Source organism: Salvia splendens, chromosome 7 (genome assembly GCF_004379255.2).
Source record: "Salvia splendens isolate huo1 chromosome 7, SspV2, whole genome shotgun sequence".
In the NCBI taxonomy this organism is placed as follows: domain Eukaryota; kingdom Viridiplantae; phylum Streptophyta; class Magnoliopsida; order Lamiales; family Lamiaceae; genus Salvia; species Salvia splendens.
Window position 1 is genome coordinate 11,293,188 of NC_056038.1, and position 25,351 is coordinate 11,318,538.

The 25,351-nt window shown below is 35.4% G+C and overlaps 3 protein-coding genes and 1 pseudogene across 5 annotated transcripts; 3 read left to right on the plus strand and 1 right to left on the minus strand.

The window, feature by feature from the left end:
* LOC121742007 (E3 ubiquitin-protein ligase At3g02290-like) lies at positions 1-4,194 on the plus strand. Of its 2 annotated transcripts, XM_042135018.1 has the most exons (5): positions 1-88; positions 781-1,104; positions 1,467-1,893; positions 2,272-2,381; positions 3,931-4,194. In XM_042135018.1, exons 2-5 carry the CDS (start codon positions 988-990, stop codon positions 3,955-3,957), a joined length of 681 nt encoding a protein of 226 aa, XP_041990952.1. In that variant the 5' UTR covers positions 1-88; positions 781-987; the 3' UTR covers positions 3,958-4,194. The 2 variants fall into 2 exon arrangements, with proteins under 2 accessions (XP_041990952.1, XP_041990951.1); XM_042135017.1 differs by lacking the exon at positions 1-88 and having other exon boundaries at positions 95-1,104.
* Positions 4,195-4,697: 503 nt separating this feature from the next.
* On the minus strand, positions 4,698-7,127 carry LOC121741868 (protein COBRA-like). Its single transcript, XM_042134794.1, has 6 exons — positions 6,936-7,127; positions 6,456-6,535; positions 5,908-6,364; positions 5,674-5,833; positions 5,327-5,607; positions 4,698-5,252 (listed from the first exon to the last, which is right to left on the minus strand). The coding sequence occupies exons 1-6, from the start codon at positions 7,009-7,011 to the stop codon at positions 4,969-4,971; spliced, it is 1,338 nt and encodes a 445-aa protein (XP_041990728.1). The 5' UTR covers positions 7,012-7,127; the 3' UTR covers positions 4,698-4,968.
* A 2,738-nt stretch (positions 7,128-9,865) lies between these two features.
* On the plus strand, positions 9,866-13,245 carry LOC121740810 (solute carrier family 25 member 44-like). Of its 2 annotated transcripts, none has more exons than XM_042133438.1 (6): positions 9,866-10,108; positions 10,570-10,951; positions 11,191-11,387; positions 11,871-12,003; positions 12,178-12,331; positions 12,919-13,245. In XM_042133438.1, exons 1-6 carry the CDS (start codon positions 10,050-10,052, stop codon positions 12,942-12,944), a joined length of 951 nt encoding a protein of 316 aa, XP_041989372.1. In that variant the 5' UTR covers positions 9,866-10,049; the 3' UTR covers positions 12,945-13,245. The 2 variants fall into 2 exon arrangements, with proteins under 2 accessions (XP_041989372.1, XP_041989371.1); XM_042133437.1 differs by lacking the exon at positions 12,919-13,245 and adding an exon at positions 12,518-12,805.
* A 4,484-nt stretch (positions 13,246-17,729) lies between these two features.
* On the plus strand, positions 17,730-20,999 carry LOC121810388 (annotated as a pseudogene).
* Positions 21,000-25,351: the final 4,352 nt, after the last annotated feature.

Here is a 25,351-nt window from a genome sequence, read left to right on the forward strand (position 1 = left end):
CACGTCAAATTTGATAAAATCATTAAAAAATAGATCAAGTTTATCAATAATACAATTCCCGTTACATCATCACCCCTCGGATTTCTCGGTTTCTCTTTCTCTCTCTCCGTAGTGTGTAATCATCTCTTACGGAGTTCGGATTGATATTTTGATTATTTTCATTCATATCTTCATATCTTTGATGATGCACTTTTACACTTGTTTTAGAACTTTTCTTCTCATAGTCATTTTTCCCTTTCCAAGAAAAAATCTATATTGGGTTTAGTGAGAAACGTATAATCTATAATGGGTTTTCTGGGTTCAAGAAATCGATTGAGGATTTTTGTGGGCTTGGAGTATTTTTCTAAAAAAATTAGATGATTTCCTTGCTTAATTTTGAAGAAAGTGGAGAGTTAAGGACTGTTCATGACCGATTACTTTATGAAATTTTGATGTTTCAGATTTTTCTTTTGTGTTTTGAATGTTGCATTGTTACATAGACTAAAGCTTCATAATTCAGAAAAAGCATTTCTTTTTCACAATTGAGCTCATCTTTATTACTGCTAATGACTGATTATTTACTTCCTGGATTTTTCATGTTTCAATATTTGTCTTTTTGTTTGAGATGTACTCCATTATTACATAAAGTAGAGCTTGATTATCAAGAAAAAACAGTTCTTTCTCACTTGTTGTGTGTGTATGTGTGTGTATTTAGGGGCTGTTTTGTTCGCATGATATGGTAAACTGGTGTTGTTTATCTTCTAGTTCTGGTAGTTTAAATTTCTTTTTCTGTTCTCGCAGGTGAAAATCCAAATTTTGATTTTATTTGTCTGACAAATAACTGGGGCATTAGGGGGTCTTGTTTGTTGTGGAGAGAGGTTGCTGGTTCGAGGAGTTAGTTAAGCTTCTGCGAGCTTGGGATCCTCTCTCATTAGGATTTGGATATGAGATCTTGATGATTCTGTGACTGCATCCGGTATTAAAAGGAAAGTTTGTAAGACTGTGATCATGGGTGCTGCTTGTTGCTGCTTAAGGGATGACTGGGATGATTTCTCTAACCTAAACAACTCGATATATAGGAACTGTATATGCCTCCAATGCTTCGTTCAGAATTTCTTGTATTTGGTATGTGTTTCTAGTTCCATGATGCGTGCTTTGTTAAATTACCTATGATTTTCTGGAAACTTGGTATCTCATCAAAGTTGCTTACTGTTATAAATGATGCTTTATTCATGGGACTAGTTATGCTACTGAAACTTTTAACGCTGTGTCTTTTTATTCTAGTTGCTTCTTTATGAATGTGATCAGTAGTTCTGGTGATCCTAGAAAGAAAACAGATTCAAATTGAGCTTTTCGTCTTTTGGAATTTAGATCAACATAATGTGAGCATATTGGCTGCTGGAAATTGTGTGTATGTTATGGATTGCTTCATAGATGGTTAATACATCACAATTTGAATATTGAATACCTATTCTTGGATTCTGCAGTATGCATCTTTGTTTCATAGAGGAGAAGAACGTGCCTTACCATCCTCTCATGGGACAGCTTCTTTAAGTTCTCCATCATCGATTGATAACACTTTACCTGATATGTTTCGCCCTCCTCCAAGACCTCTGCCTTATGATGCAGATCCAAGATATTTTCGCTTGCAGCGTGATGGCCTGGTCTCTCGAAGGGAGAAAGGGTCAAGCCATGCACATGAGGAAACTGAGCCGCTAAGATCAAGTGAAGTTGATGAGGAGTCCGAATCTTTGAGTACCAAAAGCAAATGGAACAATTTTACATGTGAAGAAGCATCCAAAGAGTATAGTTCAAAATCATCACTAAAGCTCTCAACTGCCAAACCGGCGACAGGATTTGCTCATATTTATGCTTCATCAGAAGATGAAGATGTGTGCCCTACATGCCTTGAAGGTAACATCATTTCCTTCCATTATCTTTAAATCAGTTGTTGCTGTGCTGTTCAGGTATTACAAGTTGATTAGGTGTTACACTCAGTTACCCTGGGTTTTTGGGCAGCTCCATCTTTCTATGGTATTAATTTGTTATCATAAAATCATTCTTAAATATTTAATCCTTATATTAATTTTTTACCACTTAATTTGTAAAACAAAAAATACTTGACTTGATCGACTATAGCTGCAAAAACATGAAGTTGATGTCTTTTAGATCTCCAATTTCCTTGTTATTCTCGGAGGTTCTTTCGACCCAGGGCATGTGAGCATAGCTAAAAAATCCGGCGCATGATTTAGATATCATAAGTTTACATTCTAATCCACCCTCTCCGTGCAGAATATACCAAAGAAAATCCAAAGATACTTACACAATGTTCTCACCATTTCCACCTTGGTTGTATATATGAATGGATGGAAAGAAGTGATAACTGCCCAGTCTGTGGAAAGGTAATGCCTGATCCTTCCGATTTTATTTCATCGTGTTGTTCGTATTATTAATTTCTTGGATGTTTTCAATATTTCCATTGTATTTCTTGGTTATTTTCAATATTTCCATTCTATTTCTTGGTTATTTTCAATATTTCCATTTTATCACTAGATAGCCTCTATTTAATTGTATTTGCCTATCTCTGGAGAGAGTCTAAGATTGTTCTACTAGTAATAATACCCAAATTGTAAGTTTCTCCTGATTAAAAGCTTCACATGCAATTCTTTTTGGAAAAAGAACATTTTCATTAACTAATAGGTTGTATCGGACAAGCAACACAAAATTAGCCCATACAAAGAAATGCCAACCTTTCAAACAACTGCTTAATCAAGGTCTTTCCAGAAAATGTATTCCTCTTCATACTCAAAACATTATATGAATTGAAGACATGGTAAAGGATGAACCGAACACACCCTAAAGCGCATGTAAATGTGTCTGGCTCCTAATCTAAAACAAGTAGTAACTAATAAATTCACGACTCTAATAAATCTGACTCCTAACAGAAACACATAACTGATAATTAATAATAAAATCTACAATGATCTCTATCAACTGCCCCGCCGCTTGCAACAGCCTTCTGCCTTGTCCTCAAGGCTGAAGCCAAAGCTTTCCATGGATTTCAGTCTTATTTACCATAATCTTGTTGCTCTGGCTGATCATGTATAGCTGCCAGAAGTAGTCCGTCATCATCGGCATCCTCATCTGTGCTACCCACCACAACGCGCTAAGTTTCGGGGGCATAGTGAGTTGGGCTGAATTAAGGACACAATGAAACAAGTTCCTGCCGCCAAATGCCTCAAGTACTCCTCAATTGGTCAGGTTAAGAAAACAACATGGAGGTTGTGATGTTGTGGAAGCATGGAGAGAAGCAGTGGATGCAGGCTGTTGTGCAGAGGAATCTGGAGAAGAAGGTTGCTTGTAAACAGGTAATTGTAATGAGGGTGATGAAATGGAGTGGACTGATAAGAGGAATGGCTTGGTTGGAAGGTATGAACCAGTTTGAGCATTTTGGCCATGTGAACTGCTGCAGGATAGTCGACGAGAGTTGGGTCCTGAAGCAGGGTTCAGGGCCTCCTTCATAGGCCCTGTATGCTTTGCTGTGAAGAAATTACTAATAATCTCATAAATCTGACTCCTAACTGAACAAATAAGTAATACGGCGTACTCCTCACTCCTGTTAATAGTTAACTCTGCAATGATCCCTATGAGCTTCTTGTTATGAAGTGTGAGTTTGTTTACTTGTTTATAAGTTGTGAATTATGAACTTGTTTAGTCAGTTCATACGACGTTCTCCATAGTGAGACCAACAAAACTTATCATGTAGGTTGGCTTTGTTGTTACCTGAATAGATAAGAGTACCGTATAGACTAATCTGGCCTGTAGATTGAACAAAATTGAGCTTGTTGGATCATTTAACTACGTAATTGTGAATGCCCTCTTAAATACACTATACAATCTTAGTTTTCCGTCTTTCTGTTGAATATAAGGTTGGTGGTTTTGTATTGGTAGGTGATGGCATTCGATGAGACGAGCTGAAGTCTTTCGTGGTCGTGGATGAAAGCTAGCATCTACAAGACAGAAGAATGCATAGAGTGTAAAGTGATTGTATATATGAATCATATGATGGATGTTGTCAAGCAAAATGTGTGATGGGTCTGTCTCTATATTCAATGTTAGAGAAGTAAATCCATAAATTTGCTTACAGATACTTGCCTGTATTTGTCACAACTGCCATTTTCCATTTAATGGGGAAGTCCCTGTTCAATTCGAGTACATACATATTCATTTGTCTTTGACCAACAGATTCCTGCAATTTCATCCCATCATACGCCAATAAAGAGTAAAGACCAATTTTTTTCTACTAGTTAAAGCGGAGTTGATCAGAGAGGTGGTTTACTAGGTCATGTCGACGATGTCCGATATCGATCGCCAATAACATGAACTATTGATCAAGCTTTTCAAGAAAAACTTAAGAATTTAGATTATGTTTTTTTTAGCAATTGTAGTTTTTAGTGTATAATCTAGTAATTATAGGAATTTAAACAATGTATTTTTAAAAAATTAATATAATTCTGGACTTTCAAGTAATGTAATTTTCAAATTTCTATTGTATTCTTTTGGTTTTACAAATATCACATTTTAAATAAATATATATTCACATTGGAAAATAATACTATGATGAAATGAAAAATGAAGTTGTGGGTATTCAGGCTGAAAAGAGTCTTACTGACACGACAGCAAAAAAAATTGAAATTGTACCTGAGAATACTTGGGTATTTCAAAAATCAAACAAAATGCTCTGTGTATCTATCAAAATGTTCACATTCTCATCACAATCCTATACACAAACAAATACTATTAACAATTACACTATCTACTTGTAGGAGTATCATGCAACTGAATGAGAAAAGGCAAGCCTTGTGAAAAATGAGCCACAACTGAAGCATGAATTGGAATCATTTTTCATGGCCTGCACAAGTTTTGGTGCACTTGAATCCACTGTCTGCCATATAGCAACGACAAGAATATCGAATCTCCAGATGTGTTTTAAAAACACGCAAACAGAAGAGCCAAAAGAGCGACGAGCAGCTGAAGGAAGGAGACATTGTGGCGCGTGGTGGCACTTGGAAGATACGGATACTCATCGGGAGGTGGCATCACGCAGTTGTCACCATTGAAGTAGATCCTCCTAGGGAAGGCCCAACCCTTCTCGAAAGTGAAGGTGGGCTTATCCTTGCGGAATAGGAACTCTGACTGCGCGTTTCCTAGAGGGCCAGCTTCCATAAGCAGGTCATTATAGTACTTTACTCCCCATAGCATTGCAGTGTCATCTGTCCAAATACAAAAAACATGGATTTCATGAGATGATGTGAGCAAGGAGGTTGTAATTAGCAGCATGACTCACTTATATCTTGGTAAGGGTTGAGTGGCTTGTAGTTGAAGCTGAATATCTGAGTTAGGTTGTCAAAGTTGGGGTGTTGGATGACTAAGTTCCAGAGGGTGTAATTCATCCTGTAGTTGAAGTTTGTTATGGTGACCTTAACTCTCCAATAATCCTTGTAGTTCTGCTTCACGTGCCAGTGGACGCGAATGGGGCACATGTGGCTCGTGCATTGGACTAGAGGTGCAAACTTGTTACTCTTCTCTTGTTGCGAAACGACTGAAGCTAGGTATGGTGAGTCCGGACTGCAGGAAATAATAGGTATAATGATTAGAGAAACAGATACGGGGAAAGGGAATGGAAAGACTTACTTGACACAGCTTCCTGGATCCGTGGCATTGTTTTGGCATCCGCAGGTACAGGTTGGGCAAGGGACAATGGTGTCGTTGTAGAACGACGAGAGTGATACACAGCAAGAGGGAGTTTTCTGAGCCAGAAACTGTGAATATGTACATGTAACATTCCATGTCACTGCAAGAAGAGAAACACGAATGAGGTACAATATTCAACGAAAAGAGCTAGCTGTGAAGGTGAAAAGAAATTACTCATAGCCTGAGTGACTCTCCTCCCATCAGAAGACACATATTTAGTAGGCTTGACAATTTTGGCAGGTCCACAGGTGTATCCAGGTCCGGGTGCTCTCAAGGTGAAGTTCCGGGGCACCCTGACAGTTTTGTTAGTGGTTCCAGCAGCGCCAACGCTGACTTGGAAAGAGCTGGCAGCATTGGTTGGATCCTGCCCCCATGAACCAATCACCCCTCCTTTACAACAGTTTGCAATCTGTTGGTTGTAGGGAGTTCCGGGAAGAAGGTCCACCACCGTGGGATCTTTCTTGCAGCAATGCGGGACATTCCCTTTATACTTTGAGCAATCCCCTTGCTCTGTAGTTTGGCCTCCCATCATGCTCCATATCACCTCCTTCTTCGCCCACGTCCACCCCAGAGTCCAACCCGGTGCTTGAATGTGACGATATTGTTGGAAGTTGAACATTGTTACAACAGCCTGGATATCCAATTACAAATGCCAAATGCCAAGTTCACAACCAAATTTTGGAAAACTTTAAACATCACTAATGTGTTAGTACAACGCTTACCACATAGCCATCGGGTGTCCAAGTGATAACGTCCCATTTTATCGTGATGTTTCCATTGGGATCAAGTGCATCATATGCTTCTGAAAGGGGATAAACACAAGTTTAAATCTATCATCTTAGTTACCGTATCAAAACACAATCTTGTATGAAGCATTTTTTAGGTCATCAATTCAGAAAACTCTGTTTTTTGTTACCTAATTTGGAACATAGGACAGACAAAAACTTGGTTGGAGCATACTTGATGTTAATCATTTAAAGTTTCATCTTGCCCTCTATTAAAATAAGACTAATAAAAGATTCATAACAATCAAGAAACATATTTCTTGGTCCTTTTTCATGCTAAAAGCTTCAATCACTCGACAGTTTAAACAAAATTCTTTAGATCATCACATCCCACTAAACAAACTTCATCGACAAAACAAACACTTGGAATTGAAATGATGTTCTACACTAATCCAACAAACTAAAACTGGAGGTTACCTGATGAAGGAAAGGAGCAAGAGAGCAAGAACAGCAGCAAAATAGTAAGAGTTGTGAATTTGAAGCAGAATTCCATAGTTGCAGACTATGAAGATCTGAAACAGAAGTGGAAGAGAGACAGAGAAATGGTGGTCTGGAAAATCTTGTCTAATTATACAAGTCTGGAAACTCGACTTTATTAAAGTGTTTCTAATAGCCTAGCTAACCATTAATAATTTATACTAGTATTTAATACTATAAGTATTGTAGTATATATTAGTAGTATTAATGTAATTTTTACGTGCCGAGAAATTTGCTTGAAAAATAATGATTCTTGAATTTTCTCTTCTCTCTGTGGGTAAAATTTTGAATAAAATATCTTACAAAGGTAGTTAGGTTGTTAAAAATACATGTATTCCCGACCAAGACAGGTACAAATATTTTAGAGCGAGAGATGGTAGTAGCCGACACTTGGTAAAAATAAAATAGTGAAACTCCTATTATATAACGGTAAATTCAGTTGACAGTATTTGAGGAGCGTAGGGATATTTGTCACTAGCCACCCACCATCACATTTTATTTGATCTTTTTTTATTTGTAAATATTTTGATGCGAGTGTCGGTGGTGTATATGCAATTAGTACAACTGACAGTCTGGCAGTTTTATTCCCGCTTCTCGACTTAGAATCATTATTTATTAGTAGAAAATGATTTTGAGTCGGTTACAATGTGGGTGCTTATTTATATCTCCGAATTTTATAATTAGCTCTTTTTATATCATCTTATTTTTCGCTTCAAGTTTATTTTTAAAGTTTTTGATATAGTACATAGTGGCAAAAAGCACTAGTTAGCCCCTAAACTGATATAGTACATAGTGGCAAAAAGCACTAGTTAGCCCCTAATAAACACATACCAATAGTTTCCGGCCTTGTTTCGTACTTCAAAATATATACTTCCTCCATCTCGTGTGAACTATTTTCTTTTTAATCTATTTATTTATTAATACATGTACATACTTCCTCCATTATTGAAATATATAACATTTTTTTAGTCCGTCTCTTAAAAGTATGAATCTTCTAATATTAGATATTCACCTACATTATTAATAATGTGGATCTCATTTTTCACTGACAATATTTTTACTATCATTTCTCTTCCTTCTCTTATATTTTCAATTACTATATATTAAAATTTTTGTCCAACCAAAAGTTAATAATTTATGGATGAATTAAGTATTTTTTTAGTTGCAATTAACACATACTATTGGCTGATACGACCCATTGATTGGAGAATAAGCCTCTTATCAAATCTATATCAATTGTCCATTGATATGTGATTTGATATAACCCATAAGTTGGCAGAGTGAGGGTCACTAACCAAGTCCACTACTCTTAGCCCAACATATTACTAATAAAATTGGATTTTGAGATTGGTCTAAATTAAATTCCCCTCGATTCAAATTTTCTATTTTACTATAGTTGGTGCTATTCCAAGGATTTTCTTTAATTAAAAATGAGAGAAAAATAATTTAACTAAAATTGATTTTCAAAAAGTTGTAACAGTTACGCATTAAATAAGGAACATGACACCAACTAAAAGAGCAAAAGAAAGACATTCAGGATCTATTATGGTGACTTTTTGAGTTTTTATAACTATTTCTTGTTTAATACATTAACTAATGAATTAATCAAAATTAGTATTACACCCGTGCTATGCACGGTCCATTTCATTTTCTTCGCACTTATTAAAAAAATGATTTTGCTAAAAAGTACATGATAAATAAATCTAATGTATCTACTAATTATAAGTCATTATGAATTAGAATTGATTCATTTAAACTCATAAGCTAAATTATTCGAATAGATGATCCGTTCAAAGCCCACTCAATCCAATTTTAAAAAATAAACAAAGTATTAATTGTTTAACTTTAAATTTATGCGTTGTTGCCTCTATCGATCTTTTTTCATGGATTTCTTTCTCTTCCCCTTTCCTTCCTCTTTTTCTTAGTTTTGAAATAAAACAAATTATTAAAATTTAAAAAAATCTAAAATCCTAATCTTGTGTGTAGTTTTTTTATCATTTAGTTATATTTGGGTTAAAGATAAAAAACAAATAAATTATTATATAATTAAATCAACTTATAGTACTATAATTATAAAAATCATTTTGAGTTTATATAATTTAAAATTTAAATATATTAGTTCTGACTAATCCCGTGTTAGTTTTATATGAAACAATTCAAAATATAGAGATGATATCACTTTCTTATTCAATAATCAACATTTTTAATTAAATTAATATACGAATTTATGTTGAATACATTATTATATTACAGTGAAGATTGTAGAATGAAAACTGTTTACTTTCTTCTATTGTTTCAATATTTATAATTATAATTGTAATAGCATTGATTGTAGAATGATGATTGCAAAATTTTGATTCCTTCTATTATTAAATATTTTTTTATGTTATTTTAATGCACTATTTATAATGGCATTTTTGTTATATTCTTCAAAACTCCCCTTTTATACATGTATAGATGCAAACTCTATATTTCAGATTAAATTTGAAATTCACCCTTTCCTTAAAATGAAAGTGTGCATGTACAGTATTTGTGATTGTGAATGCCAATTGTTACACACAATTCAGTGGACAGAGGGGAGGGGAGGGGAGGGGAGTATTATTGAAAGATGCAAAATTAATGAATTGATGTTTGAACGTAAAGTTGAAAAAGAATAAAATTTTTAATGTTTGAATGTAAAGTTGAAAAAGAATAAAAATTTTATAAAAAAAGAAAATAATGTTAGTAGTTTGAGACAAAATGAAATATGGAACTACTATTAATCTTATTTATTGAATCATATAGTATTATTTTTATAAATATTAAATGAAGTTTTAAGAATGAATACTTGTTCATACTCGGACTAATATCTGCATTGCAGAGGATGGAATCTCCACCAACATCCACAAAATGCTGACATATACCTATTTTACAATTAATTTGAATTAAAGAATCGCGAATCTTAGCTCGTAGAAAGGTCGTTGAATAAATTTTCCTCGTTTCCGCCATGAGACGATGACTTTGTGCTAACTGTAGAGTTCATATAGGAGGATCTCTTAGTTTTTTTTGGCACTCATGGATACAGCCGGAATTCAGAAGCACTCATTCGGTCAAACGGAAATCAACTGGGACAAGTAGGTTTCATCAATCTAGTTTTCATTATTTACGTTATTAATGATGTTTAGTAGCTTATTTTGGGAAGAATTTGAGTTATTTTATTGAAATTGATAATAATCGTATTCAATTAAGATATGGTAATGGTAGGATTTATCTGTCTTTTTACGGTGCTAATCAGTTAATCACATTTGCTGCATTACATTTGAAATTTCGGAAAACTGTTTATGTTGTTTCGGGTGAAATGCTTCGCCTGAGGCAATATTTAAAGTTTATGATTGCTTAATGACTGTCACATGTATCTGCCATTGATGTGAAATCTTGTGATGCCACAAACTCTATTTAATGGGCAAGTTTCCTGATTATTGATTGTACCTGGGTGTGGTCACAGCTCACAGATGTTTTACAACACACATCTATAAATATTGGAAATTCTATGATTTTGTCATTTTGGATTCAATTAAATTTCTTTTCCCTGTAGGCTTCACAAAACTAAATTCTATGTTGTTGGAGCTGGAATTTTTTCTGGAATTACAGTGGGACTTTATCCAATGTCAGTTGTGAAAACCAGGATGCAAGTAGCGTCACACGATGCTGTAGAAAGAAATGCTTTGTCTGTCATAAAAGGCCTCCTAAAAACAGACGGGATTCCTGGTTTATATAAAGGTTTTGGCACTGTCGTGATAGGAGCCATACCTACCAGAATAATATTTCTTACTGCATTAGAGACAACAAAACTAACTGCACTGAAGATGTTAGTGCCATTTAAACTGTCAGAGCCTACACAGGCAGCTGTAGCAAATGGGGTTGCTGGCCTGATGGCATCTTTTTGTTCACAAGCTGTATTTGTTCCAGTTGATGTGGTATGCTTCACTTGTTTTCTGGTTTGTTTTTCTCAATGGAATTATGTGTTAGGTTTAATATGGAGTTAATTTTTTATAAGGTGGAATATAATTTCCACACATTATGAGTAAGTACATAGAAAACACTGCTGTAAACAAAAAAGAATCACCGTATGTGTACAATAGAAATCAGATATTTAACCTTTCAAATTCGTTTCTTTATTAATAGTTAATACTAAGACTACCGATTTTCTGAAAAGGTTAGTCAGAAACTGATGGTGCAAGGATATTCAGGCCATGCAACCTATACTGGGGGCGTGGATGTTGTTCGTAAGGTGGTAAAGTCTGAGGGGATTCGCGGTCTGTATAGAGGCTTTTGGCTCTCAGTTCTTACATATTCTCCATCCAGTGCAGTCTGGTGGGCAACCTATGGTGCAAGTCAACGAGTCATTTGGAGGTATTGCATTTATCTCTATTTGCTGGATATTCAAGGCATGTCTTGTAGCAGTGTCTCGATTGTTTTATCCAATTCCTCATTGTTAATGACATGCCACTGAACCCTAGGTTTTTAGTGGTTAATGGCTATCATGTAGTCTTCAAAGAATACTACTTCCTGTACATATGGTACAAATTTCTGGTAGTACTTTTATGTGACTTCTGTTTTTTGTTTTCTTTATTTTTTCACCGCCTTAAAGATTTGAACATAACTCAACTAGGATTGCTAGCAGAGATGATTTTAGAAATTTGTATCATCTTTCGACGGTTTTGATTAAGAATTTTTGTAACATTAATTTTGGTATTGTGATCCAGTTCAACAGACGAACTGAAAGATGTATTATGAAGATGATTTAAGCATTTGTTTCTTTCTGGGGCATATCTTTTACTAATTCTTTGGATGAAATTTCTAAATGGAGTTTGCAATTTGTCATATGTCTGGCAGATTTCTGGATGATGGCAATGCTGCTCCAACCGAAGGAAAAATTCTTTTGGTTCAAGCTGCCGGAGGAATTTCTGCTGGTGCAACTTCAACATGTGTAACAACCCCATTAGACACCATTAAAACTCGCTTACAGGTAAAGTAAATCTGTTATTCTCTATTTGGCTGTAAATTCCCAGGATATATGTTGTGGTAAATTTGCAAATTTTCATTTTCTTATTTATGGAAAACCTGTATCATTTCTTAGGACGCTAATACCCTTTCTGTGTGTTAGTGTATGCTCTAATATGTGTGTTTCTATATGCTCCAGGTGACTGGGCATGACAAAAGACCCACTACAAAGCAAGTGGTTAGAAGTTTGATTGCTGATGATGGATGGATTGGCTTTTACAGAGGATTTGGCCCAAGATTTTTCACCATGTCAGCTTATGGAACATCAATGATTCTGGCTTATGAATATTTAAGTAAGTTCCCTTTCTTTTTGTCATTTTGGTGATCAGTAGTACTATGTCGTTTTTATGTATTATCTCATGTGATTGATTGCTAGCAATGATTCTCAGTCTCTACATGATATTTCTTAACAAAATAGTTTCAAGGCATATTTAGGAGTATTAATGATATTTTATCTTTCTTGATGTGCAATTGTCCAGATAAAAAATGTTCGAAATATCACAATGAATTTCCACCGGTGTTGGGAGGGATGTTGGGTCCATTTACATGAATGTCTCTTGATGTTTCTAACTTGATCATATCTTAAAATCATTAGCATATGCTTCTGCAGTGGTGGATAGTGAAAGTTAGCTTTTCTATAATTGCAGCCAAATAGAAAGAATGGTTTTTGCTTTGCATCTTCTCCTAGTTCTCTACCATTTTGTTATGTTAATGTTAGCATTCATGAAAGCTTTCAGACATGACATCTATAACAAAGTTATGTTGGCGTTTTGCGTAGTACGTTATACAAATATGTGTGATGTATGGTTTCATCGTTGTGCTGGTTTAATTACGTGGAGCATTTTGAACTCATGAGTTGAACGTACTTTCCAATATGCAGAGCGTGTGTGCGCAAAGGATGATTAAAGTTGAAAATGGATTCATTTTTGCTGTATCAGAGATTTCTTTTGAAGCAGTCCATGCAGAGATAATAAACATTATGGGCAGATTAAAATCGTTCATTTTGGCCCTTCTATCTAATCAACCGTTGCCAGCCAAATAGGAAGTGCAACTTATACAATTTTTTTCCAAATTATTTGGAACACTCAAGCCACAATTCTTTATAGAGTACAAGGAATTCTTTAGTTGCTAAACTTAGGAATCTTGGATTATGAAACTATACTCTTGATAATAAAAACTGCACTGAAATGTCATTTTTTGCTTTTGAGAATCTGTTGTGTCGCTCTTTAACATAACTGTACCATAATAGCAGAGCATTTTTCTGTAAATGAAGCAAGAGGCTTTAGCTTGAATTAAGATTGAACGACTTAAACCTCGTTGCTCATGTGTTCGCTTGGATTTACCTAGTGCTCTTGCAGGTAATCTTCTGACAATAGGATAGTTCACATTTACGGACTTGAATGAAATAGCAAATGCAATCGAAAGATTTGCAAAGAGAGGCCACTGATCTTTCATGCTCAGAGCTACATGAGCTTGCCTTAACAAACGCCGACTAGCAGAACTGTCGGAATATATAAAAAAAAATGGGGGATCATTTCAACTTGTATTCTGAAACTGGAGTGTGAAGAACTCTATTTTTCATCAAATGTCAAAGCAATGAAGCTCGAGAATAAATGGAAATCGAAGCATTTCACCTAAAACAATCATCATATTTGTGTGCAAAATACAATTCATGTAGCCATCAAAACAAAACTGGAGCAGAAATGCAGTATCAATTTTTGGGTAGGTATTAGTCTCCATATATACGAATTCTGCGTATATCTTTAGCAATACTATAATTAATAGAGTGTTTTAGTGTTGCTTCTGCTAGAATCAAGGGCTGTTTTCCTCGACTACATCGTTTCGAGTTGTCGAATCTCCAGGGACGAATCATCACCACACGAAGTGGTCAAAAGTGATGATACTTTCAAATTTGATTCATGTTGTAGGCATTCATAACACCCATACAAGTGTTTGTTCTTCCATGTATACCTCCACAACGTCCATACGAGCGAGCGTTATGGTCTTCCACCGCCTTTTGCAACGCTTGACATGAGCATCCAAGTTTCGTGTCAGCGTCATTTCTTCCCTTGTTTACCACACCAATTTGTTGTAGAGTGTCAGACATTTTGTGAACGAAATGAGAAATATTAATGAAATAAAATATAACTCCACCAACAACATTGAAGGTCACCACCTCTCGACTCCCTCTCATGTAAATATGGTCTTGATTTGTATAGATTTTGGAGTATTTACCTTTTATTTGATCTTGTTCTTATCATTTTCCTTCAAACTATTGGTGATGTGTATTCTGTTGAGTATTCTGCCCAGTGGATTTCTAATCATGTCTAGTAGTTTTTATCAAGTTAATGGTGCGTTATGCCAAGATATTGACGAATACTACTACTTATCATGTTTTTGACTGCCACTCTATGTCACATTCACCTAGTAGTCCACATTTATCACTACTTAATACTCATTTGCTACGAGTTGGGCGTGCGTGATATATCTTTGAGACTCTGAAACTTGAATATCTTATTTACTTTAAAACACAATATATATGGGCAACTTTAGAGTGTCCAAGGCCGCAGCGGCCGTCTATTGCAGGGACGGAGGGCGCTGCAGCGGTGTGGTGGTGGAGGCGGCGGTTGACGGGGCGGCGCCGCGGCAGCCATCGTTCCCATTTTTAAAATTTTTATTTTATTTTATTAATTAATAATGTAATAAATAATGTGATTTTATTTTGTGACTATAATGATGTGGCGGAAGAGTTTTATGTGACTGTGATGACTAGGTGAACAAGTTTTTTTGTGGCATCGCCTACTGTGGACACTCTTATATGATAATCTCATTTGTGGACAACACGAGTTTTAATAAGAAAATGGTAAAATAAAAGATAATAGAAAAAGTAGATAAAGTACGTGTGAGAATAAAAAAAGGTAAGAGAAATGAGAAGAAAAAATGTACTACTATCATATACTATGAGAAAATGTTTCCATTTTTGAAATGGGACATTTATCGTAGACACCCCAAAATTGTAAAATGACACTATTTTCGTGGACGGATTGGAATAAAACTGTAAGGCCATATTTGGTTGACGGGAAAGTAAAGTTGGCGAGAAAAATGATTCCCAGGAAAATGAATCTAGGGAATGTGATTCCAAATAACTTTACTTTCCTGTGTTTGGAAAATATCAAGATTTTAAATTTTATATTTGATTTAAACACAAACTAAAAATATATTTATTATTATTTATATATATATATATAAAATAATAATATAAAATTTTAATTAGTTAATAATTATAAATGATAATAATTATATTATTATATTTATTATTATGATGGATAGTTTAAATATGAATTATCCATCATAATATATAATAATATAATTGTATTTATAGTTCCACGGAGTATTATATTACTACCTCCGTCCCCCAAAATTCGTCCCGGTTTGACCGGGCACGGGTTTTAAGGAATGTAATGGAAAGTGGATTGAAAAAGTTAGTGGAATGTGGGCTTGACTATTATATATTAGTTTTATAATAAAATGTGAGTAGGAATGAGTTAGTGGAATGTGGGGTCCACTACCAAAAATGGTAAAAGTGAAATGGGACAAATTTTGGGGGACGGACGAAAAAGGAAAGTTGGGACAAATTTTCAGGGACGGAGGGAGTATATCATAAATGATTATAATAATATATAAAAGATGAGTGTTATATTGCTAACTCAATACTTAATTGCTAACTATATTTAAATAATAGCTATTAGATATTCAAATCAAGGACCTAGATCATCCGCCCCGGAATATCAATACGATCAACAAAAAACGTCAATAGGGGTATTAAGGTCAATTTACAACAAATTAGTTGTAACTAACTTTTCAAAAATATCCCATAACTTTAAAATGCATATAACTTTCTCGAATTAAATTATTTTTCGGCACAACTGATGCGAATCAAATTGTACATTTTTATTTCCCTTACTTTACATGATTTATATAGTTTGATGCTTGCAAAAGTATGATTTTTGGTGTAGGAATGAAGCCCGGATGGTGAGAAAGTTGTGCAAAAATTCCCCAGACTGCCCAGAAAGCTCTCAAAAGGAGGCACCCGGTCGGGTGTATTTTTAAGCCTACTAATTCCACCCGGCCGGGTGCAATTTTTATTGCATGCGGAGTCCAGAGCATGCCACCCGACCGGGTGAGTTGTGCGCCAAAAATTCACCCGGTCGGGTGAGATTTTCAAGGCGCTAAGTGTCCAGAACGGGGAGAATTTCAATCATCCGGCCAGGTGAAATTTTAGTTTAAAAAGCCACCCGGCCGGGTAGAGCAGTTTCAACTGCAAATCGGCAGTTTTTTCTACAGTTTTGGGAGAGAAAAAGGTGACGTTTTGGATGAGAGAGGGGGGAGACAATCTCGATTCGGGAGAGCATTTTTCATTCACAAGAATTGAGAATTCAATAGGAGTGATTGGTGATGTGACGAATTTGGAAAGAATACGGGATAAGAGATGTTTGACTTTGGAAGATTTGAAGAAATAAGTGCCGATTGGTGCTTGGGAGATTATTCAAACAATTCATCATCAATTTCTTCATGGTTTCTATGGTTTCAGATCTCTTATTCATTCTTCCTAGTTCAATAATGCTATGCTAAGAATTCTAGTGTTGCTCCAAACATGTAATCGGTTAATTTGTTCGTGCGATATATACTATGTTCTTCTTTTATCTTATGTTCGTCTTTATCACAATTTTAGTGCTTGAATCTATTACTTTTGGTGCATCATTTGTAGTAGATCTTTATTCTTATTCAAATGTCTCTTTAACTTTGAATAAGATGAATCTTTGTGGTAAAGAGTTGTCAATTAGAATTGTTCAAATGATAATTTGATAATGGATGTCATGTGTTAATAGTATCTGATTTTTGAGTCTCGCGCATCCGTAGGATTCTTAGATTATTGAAGGTAGTTTATAGAATATGTGTTCAGCTATTCGTAAGCTATTGTATGTCAAGCATGTTTAGTGCTAGCATCGCGAATTAATGCTTAAGTCCCGTATTTCATAAGATAAAATTGAATATTAGTATAAGTCACCATTTTATCCGTGTACGTTTGGAGTAACAATCTCATCTCTTGATTCATCTTGCTTGTTTTATTTCTTTTAATTTTTTTTGCATGTTCTTGAAATCAAAAACTTCAAACCAAAGTATTCTTTAGTATGTGTTTTGTTTACTTTAGAATTAAATAATCTTTGCCCTCCCTGTGGATCGACACTCGAAGTACTACATTCGACGTTGTATTCTTGCAGCATCGTTGTAATATTAGAGTTATTTTTATTAAACTTGTGTGATCTTACACTTGATATTTGAACTCGAAAATTACACATCAAATTTTGGCGCCGTTGCCGGGGAAGGCAATAGATTGTTTAACTTCTAGCTTGTGTTTTGTGTTTTATTTGATCTTTCTTTTTTTTATTCTTGTAGGTACTCATTTCGTTTTCTTGGGAGGTGATAGCCATCTACCACGTCTGGACTTGAAGACGAAGGAGTATATTTTCTAGGTGATATTTTTTCTAACTCTTAGGGTAGTATTTAGGTAGCTTAGTTTTCTTTCAAGCACACGTTTTATAGGACTTAACCCGAAGTTGTCGAGAGGTCTTGCTTTCGGTAATAGGAAATATTTCGGTACCAATTTTGTTTGGTAGACCATTTCTTGCTATGGGAGATGTGTTGCTTGGAGCAAAAGACAACTCTGTCACATTTAGAATTAATGGTGAGCAAGTGACCATTAATGTAGAGAAGGCAATGAAGCACCCTAGTGATGCAGAAGCGTGTTTTAGAGTTGATGTCCTCGATAAATGCATATTTGACAAGATGTGTTGCTCGGCAAGAATAGAAGGAAGTGTATATGACAAAGGGAGTTTGGAGAGAGACTTAGGTTCAACAATCAAAGTAAATTTTGATGAAATAGAAGATTCTCAAGTTGATCAACCAAGTCTCGAAAATGAATGTGTGGTGGATACTTTCGTGGCAGATGTAAAACCTTCAATCGAAGTACCACCAAAGCTAGAATTGAAGCCACTCCCAACAAATCTGAAATAGGTCTTTCTTGGTGATGATGAAACTTTACCGGTTGTGGTATCGGCTGAGTTGAATAATATAGAGGAATCCAAATTAATAGAGCTACTGAAGTCGCACAAGCAAGCTCTAGGATGGTCTATAGCCGATATCAAAGGAATTAGCCCCGCAATATGTATGCATAAAATTTTGATGGAAGATGGAGCTAAGCCGGTAAGAGAGAGACAAAGAAGGTTGAACCCACATATGCAAGAAGTGGTGGAAAAAGAAGTGAAGAAATTGTTGAAATTTGGGATGATCTATCCCATTTCGGATAGTGAGTGAGTTAGCCCGGTGCAATGTGTACCGAAGAAAGGAGGAATAACCGTGACAGTCAATGAAAAGAATGAAGTTTTAGCAACTCGATTGGTAAACTCATGGAGAGTTTGCATGGACTATAGAAGATTGAACACGGCGACAAGAAAAGATCACTTTCCGTTGCCATTTCTAGATCAGTTGCTTGATAGGATTGCGGGTTATTCTCACTACTGCTTCTTAGATGGATACTCGGGGTATAATCAGATTGCAATTGCCCCGGAAGATCAAGAAAAGACGACATTCACATGTCCTATTGGTACTTATGCCTTCTGCCGGATGCCTTTTGGTTTATGCAATGCACCGGCTACATTTCAACGTTGCATGATGGCAATATTTTCTGACATGAATGAAAACATCATGGAGATCTTTATGGATGATTTCTCCGTCTTTGGATCCTCATTTGACCTCTGTTTAGAAAATTTGAGACGGGTCTTGCAAAGATGCGAAGAATCTAACCTCGTGCTTAATTGGGAGAAGTGTCAATTCATGGTCAAAGAAGGCATAGTGTTGGGACACAAGGTGTCGGAGTTGGGATTGGAGATGGATAAGGCAAAGATTGATGTGATCTCGAAGTTACCTCCTCCAACGAATGTGAAGGGCATCCGTAGTTTCCTTGGTCATGCGGGATTCTACCGAAGATTTATAAAAGATTTTTCAAAGATTGCAAAGCCACTTTGCAACTTACTTGAGAAGGATGTCAAGTTCGTCTTTGATGATAAATGCCTTGAGGCATTTGAATTGCTTAAGAAAAAGCTAGTCGAAGCTCCTATTATTATCACACCTGATTGGTCGAAACCATTTGAGTTGATGTGTGATGCTTAGGACTATGCTGTGGGGGCCGTTTTAGGCCAAAGAAGAGACAAGGTCCTACATGCCATCTACTATGCTATCAAAGTACTCAATGATGCTCAATTGAACTACACCACGACGGAGAAGGAAATGTTAGCAGTTGTGTATGCTTTTGAGAAGTTTCGTGCATACTTACTTGGCACGAAGGTGGTAGTGTTCACGGACCATTCAACTATCAAGTATTTGATGAATAAGAAAGATGCAAAGCCTCGTTTGGTGAGATTGATCCTATTATTACAAGAATTTGATGTGGAAATTAAAGACAAAAATGGGACCGAGAATTAGGTAGCTGATCATCTTTCTAGGCTAGAGGGCTTGGAAGAGACGGAAGATGAGTAAAAGAAGAGGATCAACGAAAAATTTCCCGATGAGCAAGTGTTGCAAGTGAAAGCTCGGGAAACATATGTGCCGTGGTTTGCTAATTTGGCAAACTACCTTGTCACAGGCATTATACTAGAAGGGTTGTCTTCTAACCAAAAGAAGAAAATTTTGAGTGATACCCGCACGTATGTTTGGGAAGATCTGTTTCTCTTCCGTATTTGTAGTGATGGAGTCATTCGAAGGTGTGTGGGAGAGCATGAGCACCTTCAGATTTTGTCTGCATGCCATGATTCTGTGTATGGCGGCCACTTCGGAGCACGTCGAACTGCATTTAAAGTGCTTCAGTCCGGATTCTTTTGGCCATCTATCTTCAAGGATGCAAAAGCCTATGTAGAGAGATGTGACAGTTGCCAAAGATCCGGCAATATCTCGTGGAGAAATGAAATGCCAATGAATAACATTCACGAGATAGAACTCTTTGATGTTTGTGGAATAGACTTCATGGGACCGTTTCCCAAGTCTAATGGGCAACAATACATTCTCGTAGCTGTCGATTATGTCTCTAAGTGGGTAGAGGCAGTGGCCTCGGCAACCAATGATGCAAAAGTGGTGTTGAAGTTTATCAAGAATCACATCTTTAACCTCTTTGGGACACCACAAGCTATTATCAGTGATGGAGGAACTCATTTTTGTAACAAGTTGTTTGAAAACCTCCTAGGAAAGTATGTTGTCCAACACAAGGTTGCTACCCCTTATCATCCCCAAACAAGTGGTCAAGTTGAAGTCTCCAATCGAGAGAATAAGTGGGTGCTTGAGAAAGTTGTAAAACCGTCTCGAAAGGATTGGGCTCAAAAGTTAGATGATGCTTTGTGGGCATATCGAACGGCATATAAGACCCCGATTGGAACTTCGCCATACAAGTTGGTCTTTGGAAAAGCTTGTCATTTGCCGGTAGAGCTTGAGCATAAAGCTTACTGGGCTTTGCAAAAGCTAAATTTAGATTATGATGCTGCATCCGAGAAGAGAATGTTTGACATGAATGAAATGGATGAATTCAGGCTTTATGCATATGAGAGTGTTGATCTCTACAAGGAGCGTGCTAAGAGGATACATGATGCAACCATTAAGCCTCGTCAGTTTCATGAAGGACAACTGGTCCTTTTATACAATTCTCGGCTCAAACTGTTTCTGGGCAAGCTCAAGTCAAGATGGTGGGGTCCTTATGTGGTGCACAAGGTGTACCCCTACGGTGCTGTTGATATCCGAGATCAGAAAAATGACAATCTGTGGAATGTGAATGGCCAACGCTTGAAGACCTATGTTGGAGGTAAAAGTGGCTTGGAGGCAAGAGAAGTGGCTACACTAGTGGATCCAAAAGTGTAGATCAAGGATGAAGAAAGTCGAGCCAACGACTATAAACAAAGGCGCTAATTGGGAGGCAACCCAAGTTTTTATGTTTATTTTATTTTTGATTTCTTATGTTGGAGGTTTTGTTTGCTCAATTCTTTCCTCTAACATTTATTTTGAATTGAGTGTTTCTTTTTATAGGTTTTTGTTTCTTTTTGTAGGAGCAACATGGAGATAGGACTTATATTGGAGCCTATGAGAAAGCACACCCACAAAGGAATATACATCCACCCTCCCACCCGAATGCACTATGGACTTCATGTCAAGTTAGGGGGAGTTTTCTTACCCTTTACTTTTTATGTTCTTCTTTGCATGCATTGAAGACAATGAAGCATTCAAGTTTGGGGGGGTTGTGAATGATTTTTTATGCATGATGCATGTTTTTTGGGTGTATTGTATGATAAAGATGTTTTAAATCTATGTATTTGAAGGGTGCATGCTTGATCTTCGGCTTTCTAGTTGGGAAATTTTGCTTGATTTTACTTGATCTTTAAAGCTTAGGATGGATGGAATTTGTGCATGAATTTATTTGAAAGAGTATTTTGTGATTACAACCGATTTCTTGAGTTGAGGAGAGTATGAAAATCACATGTCTTGTGGAAATTATCTTGGATCGATTTGCTTCATTGAGTTGCGTGCTTGCATTCACATGTGTTAATGATATGGGAAGATAAGGCACTAGGATGAACTACATGGCCAAATGATCACATGCCTAGTCCAACAAATGATCCCCTAGAAGCCACTTTGAGCTTAATTCTCTTTTGTTTGTGTAAACACTTAGCCAATCATTTAGCTACTTAAATAAGCCTCATTTTAGCCTCATCAATAGACCTTGCTACTATTTGGGTGCTAAATACAAGTTTAGGCTTTGTTGGTTGAGTTTTGAGTGTTGGGTGGTGTTTTGCAAAAGGGTAGGCATTTTTAGACTTGATTTGATGTATAGGTGTTGAGAATGAAGTTCTTAAAAAAAAAAGAAAAGACGACCTCCAAATTTGCAAAAGTCGAGGTGTTTTCGAAAAAAATAGAAAAACAGAAAAAGAAAATGAAGAAAATTTTTTTTGATGAAATAAAGATAGAGATTCTATTGTTGAGATGTAATCTTGTCTAGGATGATCTCAAGTTGGGGGAGTGAAAGTTTAGTTGTAATTTGTAAGCATTATTGTTTGATTCTTTGGAAGGAAGTTGTAGGAGGAAAGAATTTGGCACTCAAAGATGTAGCTTTTGAGCTCACTATCCATATTTATCCTACCTCATCCCTAGCCCTATTACAACCTTTAATTAAGACCTTGGACCTTATTGTTGATGTTTGTGGATGTTTTGTAAATAGCTAGGTAGAGTTAAAGAAGTTTGATTTGAAATCCGCGAGTCTATGTGATTAGTAATGCTTGACGAGTCAATGAGGACGGTTTGAGTTGTATGATCTTATGCTTGGACTTACTTGACATGCACCTTGACTTGAAGTTCTAGGTTGATGAGTGATTGTTCTTGAGAGTGGGAGATCTTGATTGGAAATGTTGGGGGTTTAGATTTTATCATTCACGTCCCTACATGATTCGCTCTTATGAAAACTTTTGAAAAACTTTTGTGAGTTGAGCTTTAAAGTTTTGTGTTTTATGTGATCTTGCTCGAGGACGAGCAAGCAAATAAGTTTGGGGGTATTTGATGCGAATCAAATTGTACATTTTTATTCCCCTAACTTTACATGATTTATATAGTTTGATGCTTGCAAAAGTATGATTTTTGGTGTAGGAATGAAGCCCGGATGGTGAGAAAGTTGTGCAAAAATTCCCCAGACTGCCCAGAAAGCTCTCAAAAGGAGGCACCCGGTCGGGTGTATTTTTAAGCCTACTAATTCCACCCGGCCGGGTGCAATTTTTATTGCATGCGGAGTCCAGAGCATGCCACCCGACCGGGTGAGTTGTGCGCCAAAAATTCACCCGGTCGGGTGAGATTTTCAAGGCGCTAAGTGTCCAGAACGGGGAGAATTTCAATCATCCGGCCAGGTGAAATTTTAGTTTAAAAAGCCACCCGGCCGGGTAGAGCAGTTTCAACTGCAAATCGGCAGTTTTTTCTTCAGTTTTGGGAGAGAAAAAGGTGACGTTTTGGATGAGAGAGGGGGGAGACAATCTCGATTCGGGAGAGCATTTTTCATTCACAAGAATTGAGAATTCAATAGGAGTGATTGGTGATGTGACGAATTAGGAAAGAATACGGGATAAGAGATGTTTGACTTTGGAAGATTTGAAGAAATAAGTGCCGATTGGTGCTTGGGAGATTATTCAAACAATTCATCATCAATTTCTTCATGGTTTCTATGGTTTCAGATCTCTTACTCATTCTTCCTAGTTCAATAATGCTATGCTAAGAATTCTAGTGTTGCTCCAAACATGTAATCGGATAATTTGTTCATGCGATTTATACTATGTTCTTCTTTTATCTTATGTTCATCTTTATCACAATTTTAGTGCTTGAATCTATTACTTTTGGTGCATCATTTGTAGTAGATCTTTATTCTTATTCAAATGTCTCTTTAACTTTGAATAAGATGAATCTTTGTGGTAAAGAGTTGTCAATTAGAATTGTTCAAATGATAATTTGATAATGGATGTCATGTGTTAATAGTATCTGATTTTTGAGTCTCGCGCATCCGTAGGATTCTTAGATTATTGAAGGTAGTTTATAGAATATGTGTTCAGCTATTCGTAAGCTATTGTATGTCAAGCATGTTTAGTGCTAGCATCACGAATTAAAGCTTAAGTCCCGTAATTCATAAGATAAAATTGAATATTAGTATAAGTCACCGTTTTATCCGTGTATGTTTGGAGTAACAATCTCATCTCTTGATTCATCTTGCTTATTTTATTTCTTTTAATTGTTTTTGCATGTTCTTGAAATCAAAAACTTCAAACCAAAGTATTCTTTAGTATGTGTTTTGTTTACTTTAGAATTAAATAATCTTTGCCCTCCCTATGGATCGACACTCGAAGTACTACATTCGACGCTGTATTCTTGCAATATCGTTGTAATATTAGAGTTATTTTTATTAAACTTGTGTGATCTTACACTTGATATTTGAACTCGAAAATTACACATCAACAACATATATCAAATTAAAGATAATTTCATAAGGATTTTAATGAGATCTCACTTGCATATGTTCCGATGTCAAAATTTGAAAAAATTTCGAAAATTTTCATAAATTTCGTTAACAGTTTTATATCAATAAACGACACATAATATGTCAATACAATGCTTCTACTATGTCAATATGAAATTGTATTGACATTGTCATGTCTTTGTGTTGATGTATTTCATATACTGTATTGACATTGTGTTTCTAAACCCTAAATTTGATAGTTGCTATTATCTTTTTAATATTAAAAAATAAAAAATGAAATTACGCATAGTAAATTGTAGATCACAAGATTTCTAAAATCCTATGATTTTAAATTAGTTATAGTTAGCAATTAAATGATGAGTTAGCAATTGATCACTCCACATATATATAATTATTATTATAACTAAAATATTTAAAGATATAATTTTTAAATTTTATAATTTAAAATTTCAGTACGATTTTATTATTAATTTATAAAATAATAATTAGTGTATATTATTGTATGATTTATATTATATAATTATATTTTAATAATTTAATAAATTATTAATTACTATTATGTTAATAACAATTATATATAAATAATACTATAATAATACAGTTATAATTATGATAATTTTAATTATAATATTTATTATACTGAATTTAAGTATGATTTATAATTTAAATTATTTTTAAAACATTAATTAATATAATGATAATAAAACTACACTATATTGCATTAAAACTGAGAAAAAGAATACCTAAGAAAAGTTAAGATTCAGAATCCTGGAAAGTTATACTAACTTTCCTTATTCCGGGATTCTGATTACTTTCTCAGTTTGATTAAAACCGAAACAAACACCAGAATTTAAAATTTAAGGAATCAAATTATTTTCCCATAGGCAACCAAACATGGCCTAAATGATATGCCAATCAAAAAAGTCTTATTCAATACTATGAAACAAATAAATCCGAATATGGTTACAATACCAACCTTCTCAAGAAATGCTTCATAGCAATAGAATGGCCAAGATGATGGGATTCTGCAGACACGATCTGTATAATTGTGTATCTAATTACTTTGTTACTAGTATTAAATAAGACAGCTGATGAGATGGCAGGATTAATAACAGATATAAAGTCATTCACCAAAGTCCAAAACTACGTGAACTCTAGTTTTCATCAAATGTAAGAGCAATGAAGTGGAGAATAAATGGAACCCGAAGCA